The 19,043-nt window shown below is 36.5% G+C and overlaps 1 protein-coding gene across 1 annotated transcript in view; it reads right to left on the reverse strand.

Moving 5' to 3' along the window:
* Positions 1–706: 706 nt before the first annotated feature.
* Positions 707–19,043, reverse strand: part of AFG1L (AFG1 like ATPase) — a 65,324-nt gene continuing 46,987 nt past the window's right edge. Inside the window, exons 10-13 of the mRNA XM_026666637.2 lie at positions 18,709–18,809; positions 12,109–12,249; positions 3,880–3,993; positions 707–1,196 (exon numbers count right to left, since the gene is read on the reverse strand). Coding sequence (XP_026522422.2) covers positions 1,050–1,196; positions 3,880–3,993; positions 12,109–12,249; positions 18,709–18,809 — 503 coding nt within the window. The 3' untranslated portion in view covers positions 707–1,049. The remainder of the gene's footprint in view (positions 1,197–3,879; positions 3,994–12,108; positions 12,250–18,708; positions 18,810–19,043) is intronic.

Consider the following 19,043-nt stretch of genomic DNA (forward strand, 5'->3'; position numbering starts at 1 on the left):
CATTTGCTTGCTCCGAATGTCATGCTTTGAATGCTTATATTTCAATAGAACGTAAGTATTGTTTTTGTCCAGTTGGGAGGCCATGGGCATAAAAATTCCAGATGTGAAAAAAAACCCCCACCCTGGTAGCATCTCTCCACTATTGAAGTTGAGTGTATCAGCGTGTTGCTCAATTCCTTGTCATGGGAGTCAAGCAATGCTGGGAAATGCATTGACAGTGAATGAATCTGTCAAGAGCTAAATGAGCTAGAATTATTTGAAAGGGAACTTTGTCTTTCAACAGAGATACGGTGTATCAGAGTATGGGAGGGTGAGGAAAAGGAATAGGAAAAATGTGATACCAATTCATATGTATCTGAGGGTTATTTGAGGGATCATCCATTCTCTGGATTACATCTGCCCATTCCACCAAATCTAGCAGAGAGCATAATGTTAGTATTTGTTTGCATATATTGTTTTTAGCTTTATTGTATGTCACTCAGAGTCACTTGTCTGAGAGATGGGTGGCTTTATACAGTAAATATGATGAACAAATAAATAATAGAGGAATCTGTATCACTTGAACATACTCTGGCAGCAGAAAAACAGAAGCGCTACGTATTAAGTGGCAAGTGGAATTAGTGTTACCCAGGGGACTTTGTGAATGTATATGAAATTTTCAATTGCTACCTAAAAGAAAATGATTTTTAAAAATCAGGGATTCTCCAGATACATTTGTATATTTTATTTTCCAACAATAGAACAGCGATTGATAGGTTCAAAATATGCACTTAATGTTTCTACCTTGTATCTTTTATTTGTTCAAACAACAATGCGTTATGGCCAATAATAAATACGTTTTACCTATTTTTCCTGTCATCATTATCAGTTAAAAGGAAATTTTCTATTTGGTCAATAAAGTTTTCATGCTAGACGGAATAAAGTTATATCTATAGATTGGCATTAAAGGGGGCCAGTAAATAATGCTGTAGTTTTTAAAACTAACATTATATACAAAGTTTCAAGTTAAAAAGCTTGAAGCCCTTTTTCTTTTCAGTTACTCTTTCTTTTTAACCTTCCGGCTGCAACTTTTTTTTGCTTCGATCCCCATCTTTCCAGTATTGCTCTGTCTGCATTTCGGTAAGTCGCGAGATAGTCCGTTGAAAGGCAAAGATCTCTTCTTCTCCCGTGAACATAGAAAGTGCTTCAGCTGAATCCTAGAGACACGTAAAAAGAAAAATACAGGAATTTTGAGACAGAAAAAACGTCTTGCCTGGGTCCTCAGTAATGAAATTCCACTGCACAGCAAGACAAAGAATTCTTTAGTACAGATCGCGCTTGTTTAACAACCATTTGCGGCTAAGAGAGTGATGAAAAGGCAACTTTATGATCACTTCCTACGTTTATGAGCTTTACACCGTGTGTAAAGAACTTAGTAACCACTTCACTTAATAATCAAGTTGCCAGTCCCAATTGTGATCACTAAATGAGGACAACCTATAATGAAGAGGAAGACACACAGGCCACCAAACCACTTTGCAACTGGATCCTTGGCTCAAAGGGTAGCCCTCACTTGTATCCATATCATCTCTACTTACTCCAGTTTCTGAAACATTAAAAGGCAACGGAGCTTCAACTCCCGTGATTTTATAAACACTCCCAAACTTTATATATGTGTATGTGTTGATGCTTTATTTGTGTATGTATAATGTGTTTTATCAGTGTTATATATCTGTGGCTGCAGGATCTCTGTAGATGCCATACACTAAATAAATAAAACCTAACATGGAGTGTGGGGAGGGCAGAAATATAAAAAAATGTATCCATGTCTTTGTTTTTTACACTTCACTGTAATGGAATTACCTGTCAGGTAAGCAGGATGGTTAGAAAGGCCAAATCCCAAATTTCACAGGAAACAGTGGAGAGGGTATCAGGTACTAATTTTTTTTTTAAAAAAACTTCTTTAACTACCTGTCCAGACCATTTTTGTTGCATTCCCAGTATTACATTTTGAGGGAACGGTAGTAAGAGATGAAGAATATAAGCTGAAGTAAGAACAAGTGAGGAAGGGAATGAGGAAGTTAGAAAAACAGAACAGTTGGCGTGCAGGCAATAACCCTGCCACATAAGCAACTTTATAAAAGAGGACCTGGACAACAGTGGACAAAGATTGCTTGTGTCAGTGAATATACATCCATTGCTCTCTCCATTCTCATGAACTCAAAGCCTGCTCCAAACCTGCTGGGATTGGGGCAAATTGTCAGAAGAGATCGTCTGGCGATGAACCTGTTTCAAATCTGATGCTTGACCTTCCAAATCTGATGCTTGACCAAGGTGTTGCAGAACATATGCCATATGGTACTTTCTGGAGGGAAAAGTCCCCTTTTGAGTTTGTTACCCTGTCCTTTCCAGTGAACTGAGTGAGTGAAGTACATATAGAAATGGAGACACATGAAGGATTTTAAGGGCATCTTAAATGCCTTTGTCCTGTGTGGAAAGTATTCAGCATTGCCTTATTCCGTGTCAGGGTTAAAGTCCCCACCAAATTGGAACACAGCCCTAATTAGCAATAGGGTCTGAGCCTTTTTGTCTTTTTGCATTTTCATTAAATCAGCAAAACATCAAGATAAAACATTTAAAATTACATTGGAAAATAAACAAAAACATTGGATATAGCATATGAAGGGAGATGAGATCTTAAGGAGACATGCAAATATTTTAAACATTAATATCCGAAGTAATTAGATAATATCTAAGAATAAATCTGAACCTTTCTTTAGCAGTTATCAACCTTGATTAGAAATAGCTTTGCTTAAATTGAAATGTACATTGATTACATTGGTTCTACTGTAAATGATACAGAGTCAATTTTTGACAATAAGTTACTAAAAATCCTCTGAGCTAGTAAGTCTGGCGCTTTTATCATATCAATGTTTCAAAAACATATATCAAAGCAATTTGACCTACCTTTGTTTTTCAGGGGGAAAAATATTTTTCCTCCACAAATCCCTGGAGATTTCAAATGGAGGCTGGACAGCCATTGGTTGGGAACGTTTCCATTTGAATTCCTCCTCTGAGCAAAGGGTTAGATTCAATAGCTTGATGGCACCCACAAACTCCAGGATTTGGGTGCAAAGTCAGCATAAGGCTTTATAGAGATAAGGGTCCAGGCTCTCTTGAAGAAAGCCACCTGTATAGGTATCGTTTTTGGAGTTCTGCAGCCCTGATGACCTTTACCAAGAAAGGCACAGGTGAGTGACAGGAACAATCCTTTTGTAACCTTTCAGCAGCTTAGCAAATGTAGTACTTACTGTCCATGAAATCTATTTTCATTGGGAAATGCTAGTAGTAATTTTTCATATGCAGCAGTTAACTCAAGAATGCTCACTCTGCAATAAATAACTGGGGGGCGGGGAGGGAATGATAAAGGATTCACAAAAAGATATTGCGCATTAATGAATATTTATGAACGACTGCGGTGGGTTTTTGTTTTGTACGCATATTGTAGGAGATGTTGTGTATCAGCTCTCTTCCATGTGAATCTAAAGAAAAAAGACACTTATAGATGCTCCTTATTCTAACAGAGCTTCAAACTGATACACAGCTGAATGTCTTGAGTAAAACAAGTACAACGAATTGCACTTGAGGAACTTGTAACAGTTGACCCAATATTTTTTTCAATGCATTAGAAATATATTCTTAGATTTGTGGACATTTATGGATCCTAATCCATGAATAAATAACCTTACCTTAAATTACGGCAGAAGAAAAAATGCTACACTGAACCTACAGGAAAGCTACAGAATGACCCTCTAAATGTTTTTTCGTTTTATAATAATGCCGGCACGTAGACCCAAACAATTATGTTCTCTTGCAGCAAAGGATGTTCATAGTGCTTACCTGGCTCAACTCCAAATCATCCATCAATACCCTTTTCTCATCCAGTCCACTATCATGATCCGCTTGAATAAATATACTCTGGAGGGGAGCTGATGCAGAGCAAATAAGACGCACCTGGAACAAAGAAAAATGACTGAAGTTCATCACTTAAGAGTTCTTATTTCTCCATTGCATCTCTCAACCCTCTTTATTTTCTTTTGTTTTTAAGCGGAATACTTTTGAAAGTTCATTTATAACAACTGCTTTCTGATTCTGATGGTATGCATGACACTCCTTAACAATGCAGAAGAGTGTAGAGGTGGCCCTGCCATTCAGTCACAAGTAACTTTTAATATTAAAATATTTTTATTATTTATCTTACTTCTGTAATAGCTTTTAAAATAAAGAAACAAAAATACACCTAGATACTGAATTGCTATTTCAAACTCAATCTAAAGGATACTTATTTTATTTATATATCAGGCCATGACTCTAAATCATCACTAAATCAAATTTAAATAGGAATATGTTTTCATTTAGTTTTTTTTTTTTTAAAAAAAAATTTTGCTTTATACATTATTAGGATGCAGGAAAAATCAGATGAGGGATTCCAAAACCTTTCAGTCCAGGGATAAAACCAAGAAAGCAAGGAAGCATGTAGGATGGCTACCCATAGTCCCTGTCAACTTCTATGGACAGCTGTTGAAATATAGATCTAAGACACACACACACACACACACACACACACACACACCTTCATTCGGTAATGCCAAACACCCAGACATTATGTTTCCTTCAAATATGAAAACTTTTAGATCCAGCTGTCCAAGAGCTCCAAAACACTGGAAAGCAAACCAGATCTCCTCAGAATCTCCTCAGGAGGGTTTTGTAGATTCTTTAAGGCCTGCTTCATTCTACTACCCATTTTGGTATGACATCTTACAGGTGCAGCATTTTTCAGTCAATTAAACCAAAACTTCCTGACAAAATACTTTGTCGGCAGGATAGAGATGCAGAGCAATTGCATTTTTTTTCTAATGTGCAAGTCAAGGAAATCTTTTCAGATTTAACCTTTGAAAAATTGCAGCAGGCTAATAACAACACTACACTCTTTGGAAAGCACTTTTCTTCAGTACTTCTGGAATGACTACAGTATGTGACATACTATTCTGCTGTCCTTCCAGGAAGGGTCATAGAAAGAAGAAATCCCTTTGCAAAGAGATTGGGACTTTCCTAAATGATCTAGATGTCTTAAATATAGCTGCAGGTGATTCTTGTTAATTTAAAACAGAGAGGTAACCCTCTTTTTTAATTTTGAGGTAAGAATAAATGCTAATTAGACAATGCTTGAGGACAATAGTATCATTATGGATTCTTTTACACAACTAACATTATTTGTCCTTATGAGATTTATCTCAGAATGGAAATAGTTGGTTAGTTTCTTTCCCTTAGCTCTTGTGAGTTATTGTAATAAATATGTCAAGACTCTGAAAGACAGTCATTAAACAGCTTTTCCTTTAATTGCAGTCTCACTATGGATGCATTTGCTGGATTTCGGAGAAGCAAATGTTAGCCTACTTGCTTCCTTTCAGATGCTCCTACTTTGTTCAATAGGAAAAGGGTTATATTTGTGCACTGCTGTCTGCTGAGGGGGAATTATTAATAGAAGCCAGGATGTTGGGAATTTTATTCTGACCTAAACAGAACTCATTTGCATTTTCGGGGGTCATGTATGGATAACAACATAATCAGACCATCTCCCCATTTCAAAGTAATTCTCACCTCACACGCAATTAAAAATTAAAATGCATATATATTCAAATGAAATATAATTAAACATACTATCTTGGGAGAAAATACATTTAGAGACACACATTTAAAGACACAATTTTGCACAGCCATTTTTTAAAAAAACCCATAGATTCATCTGAAAACAGAAGAAAATAATCCTTATGAATGCACCTTAAAAACAGAAAACTGACATGGAACAGAGATAGACTGATCTCTCCCATCGTATGTCCATGAAAAAAACTGTTAAAAAAGAGTTCTTATGGGCCACAATGACAGTAGCACCAAGGAAATATTTGTTTCCCTCCTTCTCTTCTCTTCTCTTCTCTTCTCTTCTCTTCTCTTCTCTTCTCTTCTCCTCTCCTCTCCTCTCCTCTCCTCTCTCTCTCTCTCTCTCTCTCTCTCTCTCTCCAGAAAGGAAGGTAAATCCCTTCCCACCAAAGTGGTACCTATTTATCTACTTGCATTTGCATGCTTTAGAACTGCTAGGTGGGCAGGAGCTGGGGCAAGTACTGGGAGCTCACCCCATTCTGCAAAGCTCAGTTCTCAAACCTGGGCTATCAGCTCTCCAGTTGACAAGCTCAGTGTCTTTAACCCGCTGAGCCATTGTAAATTTTAATAGCAGCTAGCAGCTAAAGGAGAAAATGCAGTAATTTAAATTCAATTAGACAACACATTAATCTTAATAGTCAAGGCTTTAATAGCTCACATGGTAATGCAGTGTGATCAATGAATATATGCTGATGCATTTTGCCAGGTATTAATTAATTAATTAACATTCAGCATTTCCAAGATAATTCAAGATGCATTCATCTCATAAGAACCTGCAAAAACAAATGCTTACCTTTTTTTCATAAAAAGTATCAATGAGAGTGATGAAGCGTCGAGCTTGGGTTCTTTTTGCCATTGTAAAGAGAGGTATATTATGAACAAAAACCAAGTCAAAATTCTTGGATATTTCCAAATAATCACTGGCTCCAAGAGGCTGAAATGAGAATTAAGAAGCAAGAAATCAATAGATTGACAGCTACGTTTCAAAAGGCAACAAAAATGCTGTTTTCTGTTTAAATTTGCTTTTCTTGTCCTAATCAATCAAATGGTTTTCCATTTTGCTTCCTCCTCAGAAAAGGAGGGGGAAATTAAATATATGGATTTGAATAAACGTGCACATTTGTTCTGATTGATGCACATCAATTAGATTAAAATTGATTAAAAGCATGTTTTTCCTTTATTCCCCATATCTATACTGCAATAAAGTAGGATAAGGCTGAAAGAAAAATGAAGGCGTAAGGATAGCAAAACATCATTTACATCACCAGAATCTTTTTTTATTTGGATCATCCTGGACTAATACAGCTTGCCTTTTACAACTGTTTCTGAAGCAAAAGGTAAAAATCCTCGGTTAACAGGTCATCCTTGGTTAATGACTATTCGTTTAGTGACTGTTGAAGTGGTGGCAGCAATGAACCAAAGGTATGTCTGGTCCCTGAAGGCTGTTGCAGCAGCCCATGATGATATGATAAACATTTGGCTGCCTGGAAACCAGATCACCATTACAACTGCCAGTCAGTTTCAACTCCCCTCACCATCTCTGCCCTTTTGGCTGCCCTACACAGTGTGGCACTTGTTGGCAGTTTCACAGTTGAATTAGAGGTCCAGGGCCTTCAGCAGTGTCAGCCGGCTGCTATCACCCATGGGCCATTGCTTCAGCTCTAGACTCACTCAGTGCTGTCTGAAGACCTGTGCTGCGGCCAGTCACCCAAATGCCATAGGTTAAAGCCTCAGACATTCCCACAGCCCTGTGCTCCACTGGCCCAGTCACCCATGGCTGACCTTCATCATCTTCTTCCTCCTATTACTGACAAAGTGTGCCCAGAGGGGGAATTAATCAAATCTGCAAACAGTACCAAGCTGGCCAGAATAGCTAACACCCCAGAATACAGGCCCAAGATTCAGACAGATCTCAACAGACACGAATACTGAGCCGTAGCTAACAAAATGAAATTAAAATGTAGAGAAAAGTAAGGACTTACACTTAGGCAAGAAAAAATGGACAGGTATAGAATAGGTGGAACTTGGCTCAACAACAGTAACTGGCAAGAGGGATCTAGGAGTCCTAGTGGACAAGCATTTAAATATGAGCCAGCCATGTGCTGCAACTGCCAAAAAGCCAACACAATCCTAGGCTGCATCAACAAAGGGGCAGAGTCAAGCAGATTCCAAAATTTTAGCCAGGTGTCCTTCTCAATTACACTCCCAGAGAATTTTTAACTGACAGCAAAAAGGGTTTGAATCTAGAATACTGATGCTTTGACTCTTCATAGTGCTGTGAATATACTGAAACTATCCTTATTCAGCAGTTGTGGAAAATCTGTATAATTGTATATTCTCTGGGTATATGTTCTTGAAAAACATTGCAATTTTCTTGAAAGAGCCAGACAAATTACTGAACCTATCTGGAATCCAGAACTTGTTTTCTTTGAAGGATTAGCCCAGTATTGTAGGCTGCATAGAGCTTGTAATGGTGGTGTGCCGTTATGAAAATGTGTGCCTTTATGAAAATATCACCTCTTTGAAGAACATGCTGTTCTCTTTTAATAGCATACATTTAAGAAAATGTTTCTTAAGTCATGTAATGCTCTGTAAATAGCCAATGTGTTTGACCTGAATACTCAGTGCAATTCAGGTACCTTCTTTGAATGTTAATTTCCAATTCAAGTTTCAGAGGAGATTGCACGACACATTGTTTCACCTTCTTATAATCATTGGAGAGACCAACAACTGTGGCCCTTTTGATGTGACAAAATTATAAAGCCAGCAACCTTACCCAGCAATAGCTACATCGACTAACATAGTGAGTTTTAGTTTACTAATGTTTGGAATTTGACAGGTTCCCAAGCCAAACCAAGAACAACCAACCAATGGAACAGCTTGCCCTCAGAAGTTGTGGGAGCGCCATCACTTGAGACTTTCAAGAAGAGATTGGACTGCCATTTGTCAGAAATGGTGTTTCTGACACCATTCTTGGGCGGGGGTTGGACTAGATGACCTATAAGGTCCCTTCCAACTCTGATTATCTGTTATCTGTTATCCATATGTCTATAACACACTGTAGAAAATGAATGTATGTGTACTATTTAAAAGATAACAATTATGGGAATCATGCTCCATTGATATTAGACTTTTGTATCATTATGCTCATCCTTCCCAGTCCTTTCTTGCAATTCTCTGATTAAAATTGGTAAGCACTCACCAGCCAGCCCCTATTTCACACTTAAATTAATTTTATGACTTTTTAACTTTTAGATGTTAATAGAGAAAAGAAATTGCCAACTTTCCTGCATCGTTTGTGATTTACAAGTTGGTTTTCTGTCTTTTGCTACCATAGAAAAGATGGATGATGTGAGAGTCTGCTGTAGCTATTTCTTCTGATAATCCTTATTATGGAGAAATAGGATTTTATTAACATTAGGCTAACTCCAAATTCATTTATGGCAGTTCAGCCTCATCAGTTAGCCCATTTAGCCTACAATCTAAGTGATTCCCTTTTCAATTTAACTGCCAAGTTAACAAAAGTACAACTGTCATTATCTCTGTTCAAGTTATTTTTAGAGGTATATATTAAAGCATTCTTGGAAATAATGAGCAATAGATATCTTTCTATTAGTGCCATATTAGGATGGTGATAGCTTTGAGTGTTTTTACATCTGAAGAAAGTGACAGCCTTCTCCTTTGCAGTGGAATTATTCATCAACAGCACTATGAGCTTAACAAATCATTATAAAAGAACAGAAAACTGAGGGAAGTACTACTATTCCTTTAATCTGTGCTATGCTATTTATTTAGAGCTAAGAAAATTTACATCCAGACTTACTTATTGTTCTAATAGGCAAGGCAATTATTGGTTTCAGCACTCTGAAGTTCTTCCATTTTATTTAGAATGGATCTCTATTTTATTTAGAATTGATTACTTCTGTTAAGATGGCAAGAATAAGAGTTATTGAATATTGCAATTTGAATATTGCAAACTAATTTTGTGAAGCATCTCCAGCATTCATTTATAACAATCATAAACATTTCTGATTCTGATGGTATGTAGAATCCATTTTATGACACTCCTTAACAATGCAGAAGAGTGTAGAGGTGGCCCTGCCATTCAGTCACAAGTAACTTTTAATATTAAAATATTTTTATTATTTATCTTACTTCTGTAATAGCTTTTAAAATAAAGAAACAAAAATACACCTAGATACTGAATTGCTATTTCAAACTCAATCTAAAGGATACTTATTTTATTTATATATCAGGCCATGACTCTAAATCATCACTAAATCAAATTTAAATAGGAATATGTTTTCATTTAGTTTTTGTTTTTTTTAAAATTGCTTTATACATTATTAGGATGCAGGAAAAATCAGATGAGGGATTCCAAAACCTTTCAGTCCAGGGATAAAACCAAGAAAGCAAGGAAGCATGTAGGATGGCTACCCATAGTCCCTGTCAACTTCTATGGACAGCTGTTGAAATATAGGTCTAAGATACACACACACACACACAACACACACACACACACACACCTTCATTCGGTAATGCCAAACACCCAGACATTATGTTTCCTTCAAATATGAAAACTTTTAGATCCAGCTGTCCAAGAGCTCCAAAACACTGGAAAGCAAACCAGATCTCCTCAGAATCTCCTCAGGAGGGTTTCGTAGATTCTTTAAGGCCTGCTTCATTCTACTACCCATTTTGGTATGACATCTTACAGGTGCAGCATTTTTCAGTCAATTAAACCAAAACTTCCTGACAAAATACTTTGTCGGCAGGATAGAGATGCAGAGCAATTGCATTTTTTTTTCTAATGTGCAAGTCAAGGAAATCTTTTCAGATTTAACCTTTGAAAAATTGCAGCAGGCTAATAACAACACTACACTCTTTGGAAAGCACTTTTCTTCAGTACTTATGGAATGACTACAGTATGTGACATACTATTCTGCTGTCCTTCCAGGAAGGGTCATAGAAAGAAGAAATCCCTTTGCAAAGAGATTGGGACTTTCCTAAATGATCTAGATGTCTTAAATATAGCTGCAGGTGATTCTTGTTAATTTAAAACAGAGAGGTAACCCTCTTTTTTAATTTTGAGGTAAGAATAAATACTAATTAGACAATGCTTGAGGACAATAGTATCATTATGGATTCTTTTACACAACTAACATTATTTGTCCTTATGAGATTTATCTCAGAATGGAAATAGTTGGTTAGTTTCTTTCCCTTAGCTCTTGTGAGTTATTGTAATAAATATGTCAAGACTCTGAAAGACAGCCATTAAACAGCTTTTCCTTTAATTGCAGTCTCACTATGGATGCATTTGCTGGATTTCGGAGAAGCAAATGTTAGCCTACTTGCTTCCTTTCAGATGCTCCTACTTTGTTCAATAGGAAAAGGGTTATATTTGTGCACTGCTCTCTGCTGAGGGGGAATTATTAATAGAAGCCAGGATGTTGGGAATTTTATTCTGACCTAAACAGAACTCATTTGCATTTTCGGGGTCATGTATGGATAACAACATAATCAGACCATCTCCCCATTTCAAAGTAATTCTCACCTCACACGCAATTAAAAATTAAAATGCATATATATTCAAATGAAATATAATTAAACATACTATCTTGGGAGAAAATACATTTAGAGACACACATTTAAAGACACAATTTTGCACAGCCATTTTTAAAAAAACCCATAGATTCATCTGAAAACAGAAGAAAATAATCCTTATGAATGCACCTTAAAAACAGAAAACTGACATGGAACAGAGATAGACTGATCTCTCCCATCGTATGTCCATGAAAAAAACTGTTAAAAAAGAGTTCTTATGGGCCACAATGACAGTAGCACCAAGGAAATATTTGTTTCCCTCCTTCTCTTCTCTTCTCTTCTCTTCTCTTCTCTTCTCTTCTCTTCTCTTCTCCTCTCCTCTCCTCTCCTCTCCTCTCCTCTCCTCTCTCTCTCTCTCTCTCTCTCTCTCTCTCCAGAAAGGAAGGTAAATCCCTTCCCACCAAAGTGGTACCTATTTATCTACTTGCATTTGCATGCTTTAGAACTGCTAGGTGGGCAGGAGCTGGGGCAAGTACTGGGAGCTCACCCCATTCTGCAAAGCTCAGTTCTCAAACCTGGGCTATCAGCTCTCCAGTTGACAAGCTCAGTGTCTTTAACCCGCTGAGCCATTGTAAATTTTAATAGCAGCTAGCAGCTAAAGGAGAAAATGCAGTAATTTAAATTCAATTAGACAACACATTAATCTTAATAGTCAAGGCTTTAATAGCTCACATGGTAATGCAGTGTGATCAATGAATATATGCTGATGCATTTTGCCAGGTATTAATTAATTAATTAACATTCAGCATTTCCAAGATAATTCAAGATGCATTCATCTCATAAGAACCTGCAAAAACAAATGCTTACCTTTTTTTCATAAAAAGTATCAATGAGAGTGATGAAGCGTCGAGCTTGGGTTCTTTTTGCCATTGTAAAGAGAGGTATATTATGAACAAAAACCAAGTCAAAATTCTTGGATATTTCCAAATAATCACTGGCTCCAAGAGGCTGAAATGGGAATTAAGAAGCAAGAAATCAATAGATTGACAGCTATGTTTCAAAAGGCAACAAAAATGCTGTTTTCTGTTTAAATTTGCTTTTCTTGTCCTAATCAATCAAATGGTTTTCCATTTTGCTTCCTCCTCAGAAAAGGAGGGGGGAAATTAAATATATGGATTTGAATAAACGTGCACATTTGTTCTGATTGATGCACATCAATTAGATTAAAATTGATTAAAAGCATGTTTTTCCTTTATTCCCCATATCTATACTGCAATAAAGTAGGATAAGGCTGAAAGAAAAATGAAGGCGTAAGGATAGCAAAACATCATTTACATCACCAGAATCTTTTTTTATTTGGATCATCCTGGACTAATACAGCTTGCCTTTTACAACTGTTTCTGAAGCAAAAGGTAAAAATCCTCGGTTAACAGGTCATCCTTGGTTAATGACTATTCGTTTAGTGACTGTTGAAGTGGTGGCAGCAATGAACCAAAGGTATGTCTGGTCCCTGAAGGCTGTTGCAGCAGCCCATGATGATATGATAAACATTTGGCTGCCTGGAAACCAGATCACCATTACAACTGCCAGTCAGTTTCAACTCCCTCACCATTTCTGCCCTTTTGGCTGCCCTACACAGTGTGGCACTTGTTGGCAGTTTCACAGTTGAATTAGAGGTCCAGGGCCTTCAGCAGTGTCAGCCGGCTGCTATCACCCATGGGCCATTGCTTCAGCTCTAGACTCACTCAGTGCTGTCTGAAGACCTGTGCTGCGGCCAGTCACCCAAATGCCATAGGTTAAAGCCTCAGACATTCCCACAGCCCTGTGCTCCACTGGCCCAGTCACCCATGGCTGACCTTCATCATCTTCTTCCTCCTATTACTGACAAAGTGTGCCCAGAGGGGGAATTAATCAAATTTGCAAACAGTACCAAGCTGGCCAGAATAGCTAACACCCCAGAATACAGGCCCAAGATTCAGACAGATCTCAGCAGACACGAATACTGAGCCGTAGCTAACAAAATGAAATTAAAATGTAGAGAAAAGTAAGGACTTACACTTAGGCAAGAAAAAATGGACAGGTATAGAATAGGTGGAACTTGGCTCAACAACAGTAACTGGCAAGAGGGATCTAGGAGTCCTAGTGGACAAGCATTTAAATATGAGCCAGCCATGTGCTGCAACTGCCAAAAAAGCCAACACAATCCTAGGCTGCATCAACAAAGGGGCAGAGTCAAGCAGATTCCAAAATTTTAGCCAGGTGTCCTTCTCAATTACACTCCCAGAGAATTTTTAACTGACAGCAAAAAGGGTTTGAATCTAGAATACTGATGCTTTGACTCTTCATAGTGCTGTGAATATACTGAAACTATCCTTATTCAGCAGTTGTGGAAAATCTGTATAATTGTATATTCTCTGGGTATATGTTCTTGAAAAACATTGCAATTTTCTTGAAAGAGCCAGACAAATTACTGAACCTATCTGGAATCCAGAACTTGTTTTCTTTGAAGGATTAGCCCAGTATTGTAGGCTGCATAGAGCTTGTAATGGTGGTGTGCCGTTATGAAAATGTGTGCCTTTATGAAAATATCACCTCTTTGAAGAACATGCTGTTCTCTTTTAATAGCATACATTTAAGAAAATGTTTCTTAAGTCATGTAATGCTCTGTAAATAGCCAATGTGTTTGACCTGAATACTCAGTGCAATTCAGGTACCTTCTTTGAATGTTAATTTCCAATTCAAGTTTCAGAGGAGATTGCACGACACATTGTTTCACCTTCTTATAATCATTGGAGAGACCAACAACTGTGGCCCTTTTGATGTGACAAAATTATAAAGCCAGCAACCTTACCCAGCAATAGCTACATCGACTAACATAGTGAGTTTTAGTTTACTAATGTTTGGAATTTGACAGGTTCCCAAGCCAAACCAAGAACAACCAACCAATGGAACAGCTTGCCCTCAGAAGTTGTGGGAGCGCCATCACTTGAGACTTTCAAGAAGAGATTGGACTGCCATTTGTCAGAAATGGTGTTTCTGACACCATTCTTGGGCGGGGGTTGGACTAGATGACCTATAAGGTCCCTTCCAACTCTGATTATCTGTTATCTGTTATCCATATGTCTATAACACACTGTAGAAAATGAATGTATGTGTACTATTTAAAAAGATAACAATTATGGGAATCATGCTCCATTGATATTAGACTTTTGTATCATTATGCTCATCCTTCCCAGTCCTTTCTTGCAATTCTCTGATTAAAATTGGTAAGCACTCACCAGCCAGCCCCTATTTCACACTTAAATTAATTTTATGACTTTTTAACTTTTAGATGTTAATAGAGAAAAGAAATTGCCAACTTTCCTGCATCGTTTGTGATTTACAAGTTGGTTTTCTGTCTTTTTGCTACCATAGAAAAGATGGATGATGTGAGAGTCTGCTTTAGCTATTTCTTCTGATAATCCTTATTATGGAGAAATAGGATTTTATTAACATTAGGCTAACTCCAAATTCATTTATGGCAGTTCAGCCTCATCAGTTAGCCCATTTTAGCCTACAATCTAAGTGATTCCCTTTTCAATTTAACTGCCAAGTTAACAAAAGTACAACTGTCATTATCTCTGTTCAAGTTATTTTTAGAGGTATATATTAAAGCATTCTTGGAAATAATGAGCAATAGATATCTTTCTATTAGTGCCATATTAGGATGGTGATAGCTTTGAGTGTTTTTACATCTGAAGAAAGTGACAGCCTTCTCCTTTGCAGTGGAATTATTCATCAACAGCACTATGAGCTTAACAAATCATTATAAAAGAACAGAAAACTGAGGGAAGTACTACTATTCCTTTAATCTGTGCTATGCTATTTATTTAGAGCTAAGAAAATTTACATCCAGACTTACTTATTGTTCTAATAGGCAAGGCAATTATTGGTTTCAGCACTCTGAAGTTCTTCCATTTTATTTAGAATGGATCTCTATTTTATTTAGAATTGATTACTTCTGTTAAGATGGCAAGAATAAGAGTTATTGAATATTGCAATTTGAATATTGCAAACTAATTTTGTAGGAAGCATCTCCAGCATCATCATTTGGAAAGAGAATATAACGAAGGAGGCAATTGTGTTGATTTTGCAATCATAAACATTTCACAATTATTGTCAATGATAAAAACATTCCTGTAATTGTAGAATCCATTTTTTAAATTTACTTTAAGCACCAGCATAACTAGAGGGCTCTAGATGCATTTCTTAAGGTTGCTGGTGAACAAGCCCTTAGTTTTCAGATTATTCCCCCTCAATACCAATAAAAGAGCAAACAAATCAATAAAATGTAGAACTCAGATTTACAACCTTCACTTATAACGTATGCATGTCTTATTTTAGAATCATAACCTTGGAGGGATTCATTCAGCCCAAAGTCCAATTTCCTGCACAATTTAGGAATCCAGATTAAAGCATCCCTGATAGATGGCTGACAGGCATGAATTAAAAAACAACAACCTTATCTGCTGAGGAGGAGCTTACATTTGGTTGGAGCTGATATTGGCTACTATTAGCTAATTCTCTCCTCCATAAGCAACCATCGTATGTATGTATGTATGCGTGTGTGTGTGTGTATATATATAATATATATATATATATATATATAATATATATATATATATATATATATACACACACACACACACACACACACACACACACACACACACACACATACAGTATATATACATACACACACATATGGATAGGTGCATGTCTAATGTTTGTGCTGTTGTTTTTTAAAAAACTGTACACTTTCTTAGAGTAGTATTGTTAGAAGAAGCGTCTATAAATGGAAAAAAGGAAACAAACAGGCATTGGTTTCCTCGTTCTTAAGATCATTACTAAGTCTGCATCAGTAAGTCCACTCTATTCTTAATGGGAAACAGTAATCTCTGCTCAAGCATAATTATATTAAAAAGTTGTTGCTACCATCAGAGGGCAGTATTTGCTACACAGACTATAGTTTCAAGGATTTTGTTATTTAAAGAAGTAGCCACAGAAGTATAGAGTGGATGTTATTATAAATTTTTCTGGGCTTCTTCTTTACAAATCCAAGATGTAGGCTTCATTTGTATTTTAGACCATGATAATTTTTTAATAAACATAGATTAATAGCTTTTAAATTAAATTACACATACTGAAGAAAACCTTAAATCAATGGGTTTGATATGAAAACACTAGTTTTTAGTGATCATAATAACTTAGCTGTTAAGTTGTTGCAAAAAAAAATGTAGTCATGGGCAAATAAACATTTATAAATATATCTAGCAGCCACATTCAGTCATCATTTCCTATATAATTATTTGGAACTCCATGACTAATTATGTCAAGCCACTGTCAGCTTTGGCCTCTTATATTCCATTTTTTTCTATGAAACCTAGAGAAAGATTAAAAAACTCTCACCTATCAGAGATTCGTAATTTTAATTTAAGTAACTGTACTTAGCTATAACTATGACTAAAAGAAACAAACATGGAACTGCTGCTCTGACAAGCCCTTATAAAAAAATATTCCATATCAGAATTTGATGGACAGAATTGAGATTTAAAAAGTGGGTGTTTTCATAGTCCTTCTGGCATATAAATGCAGAAAGACTGAAGCCTGTTCCAGTTTGTTCATGTATGACCAGTTAATTTACACTAAACTACAGATTGGCAAGAATCTGAATTTAGTCATGTATTAACAGCATAGCAGTTTCCAAATACAATTATGAAGTCAAAAAATAGCAGAAACTGAATATCAGCAGACTTAAGGAACACGTTCTCACAAGGGAGAAAATGTGGCATATTATTAATATTAATCTCAATTAATACTTTCAATTCTTACATTTTCTAACACTTTGATTAAAAAAATAGTATGTTTATGATATTTTAAAGAAAAAGTCATCCTCTACTTCTGAGCTTACAGACACGCTGCCCTGAAATACAGTGAACCTCATTAAGAAAAATGAGGGGGATTGGCGGTGGTGTCTCATGTTGTTTTGGGTCTGGTGTTGGTTTTTGTGGCTGGGACTCGTTTGTTGGTGAGGGCTAATTTCCAGATGTCTGGACATCTGGACATACACTCTATGAAATCTCTAGAACTACACATGAAAATCATATATATATATATATATATATATATATATATATATATATATATATATATATGTATATGTATGTATGTATGTATGTATGTATGTAATGTATGTATGTTTTCGCGGGTATTTATATGTATGGTATTCAGCTTTGTTCGGGTATTTTCCCATGTCATTATAGTTGTGCTTTTAAAGTTGTAGCAACGTTTCGGCAGAATCTCCTCTGCCATCATCAGCCCTGTGTATTGGGTTCGTCTGTGTGGATAGATAGATAGATAGATAGATAGATAGATAGATAGATAGATAGATAGATAGATACTTTTTTTCTGTGTGTTTTGTTATATCAATTTTAACACGTATTTTGACCATGCCCTATGCAGTATTGAAAGTCCAAGATAAAGCCACTTTTACCTGTAAATGTCAAAAACAGGACTGAGAGATATGACTTCTGCCTGTTGATTGTTCCTAAGATCTCTCATAGTCTCAGTGCTCATCAAGGCTACTTTCCTAGTAACTATTTTTCAGTCAAAGCAACTTTTATACCATGGGCAGCAAAGAAGCAGACACTGCCCTTTCTTTGCATATCCAGAGCCTTCTTCAGATAAGGAGATGAGTTTAGGAGTTTAGAAGTCATCCAGAGAGATATATGGCTGGGTTCAGACTAAGTCAGCTTGTTTTATTGAATAAGCCGTGGTTTACAAATCATAATTGCTAGGTTCATTAAAGCACACAAACTGCCTACCTGATGTGCAGGTGGGAAGAACAGGCATTATTTGTATCGGCAAGGCTCAGTATGAATGTAAATTATTTATTTTACTCTCCTTTGGCTGTTTCGTCAAAACATTAAACTATCCTGTATATTCAAACGATGTTTCTGCCTTTAACTTCCCCAATTTGGCTTTCAAAGAGGTTTTGTGCTAGCAGTTTGGGACTGCCCACTCACCTTGACAACCACTACATATTGCTCAAAAAGCCAGATGTTTTCATAAACCAAAAAAAGGTCTTCCAAAAAGTCTTGCAAAATATTGTCCACTGCTAAAAATGGAATGTTCTAGAATCTAGGAGGTCTTTTGGTCTGATTCATAAAAACACCTAGGTCTGAGGTATTAATACATCAACAGACTCTTTTTTTTTTTTTTTAAAGGCACTGACGTTAAATATCACAGGTTACTTTGAAGAGAAACATCCTGTACCTGCTTTTTCATCTTGTTAGTGTTTATAGTTCTACTTTGCAATTCAGTTGTGGTGGTTGTTATAAACTCAAAAGAGATCTGAAGGCTTATTTGGAGCAGGGATAGGATCAAAACAGACCTGAAAAGCCCAACCAGGCTTGATGGTGTACTCACTTTGTCGCACAGCTCTTCAAATGTGAAGTCTGCAATGGTTCCACATGCTTTATTCACTCTCAGTCCTCTGCCTTGTACTTTTAAAATCCTTGGTCTAGTTACTATGGGAACATGAACAAAGACTCAATCTTGTCTGGATAATTACTATAAAACTCATCTCTTACAGATAGGAAATGCATAGCTTGATGAATAATAGCACATGATTCAACACATAAATTAGACAAAATGCTGATACAATGACTGCCATTTGAGTGTGGCATCAACCCATATAAAGCAGTAGAACTTATTAATTGGTCAGTGGAGATTGGGCATTGTGTTCTAAATGTATTCTCTTT

Source organism: Notechis scutatus, chromosome 1 (genome assembly GCF_049901735.1).
Source record: "Notechis scutatus isolate UNSWTSFEM ecotype Mainland chromosome 1, rNotScu1.2, whole genome shotgun sequence".
NCBI lineage: Eukaryota > Metazoa > Chordata > Lepidosauria > Squamata > Elapidae > Notechis > Notechis scutatus.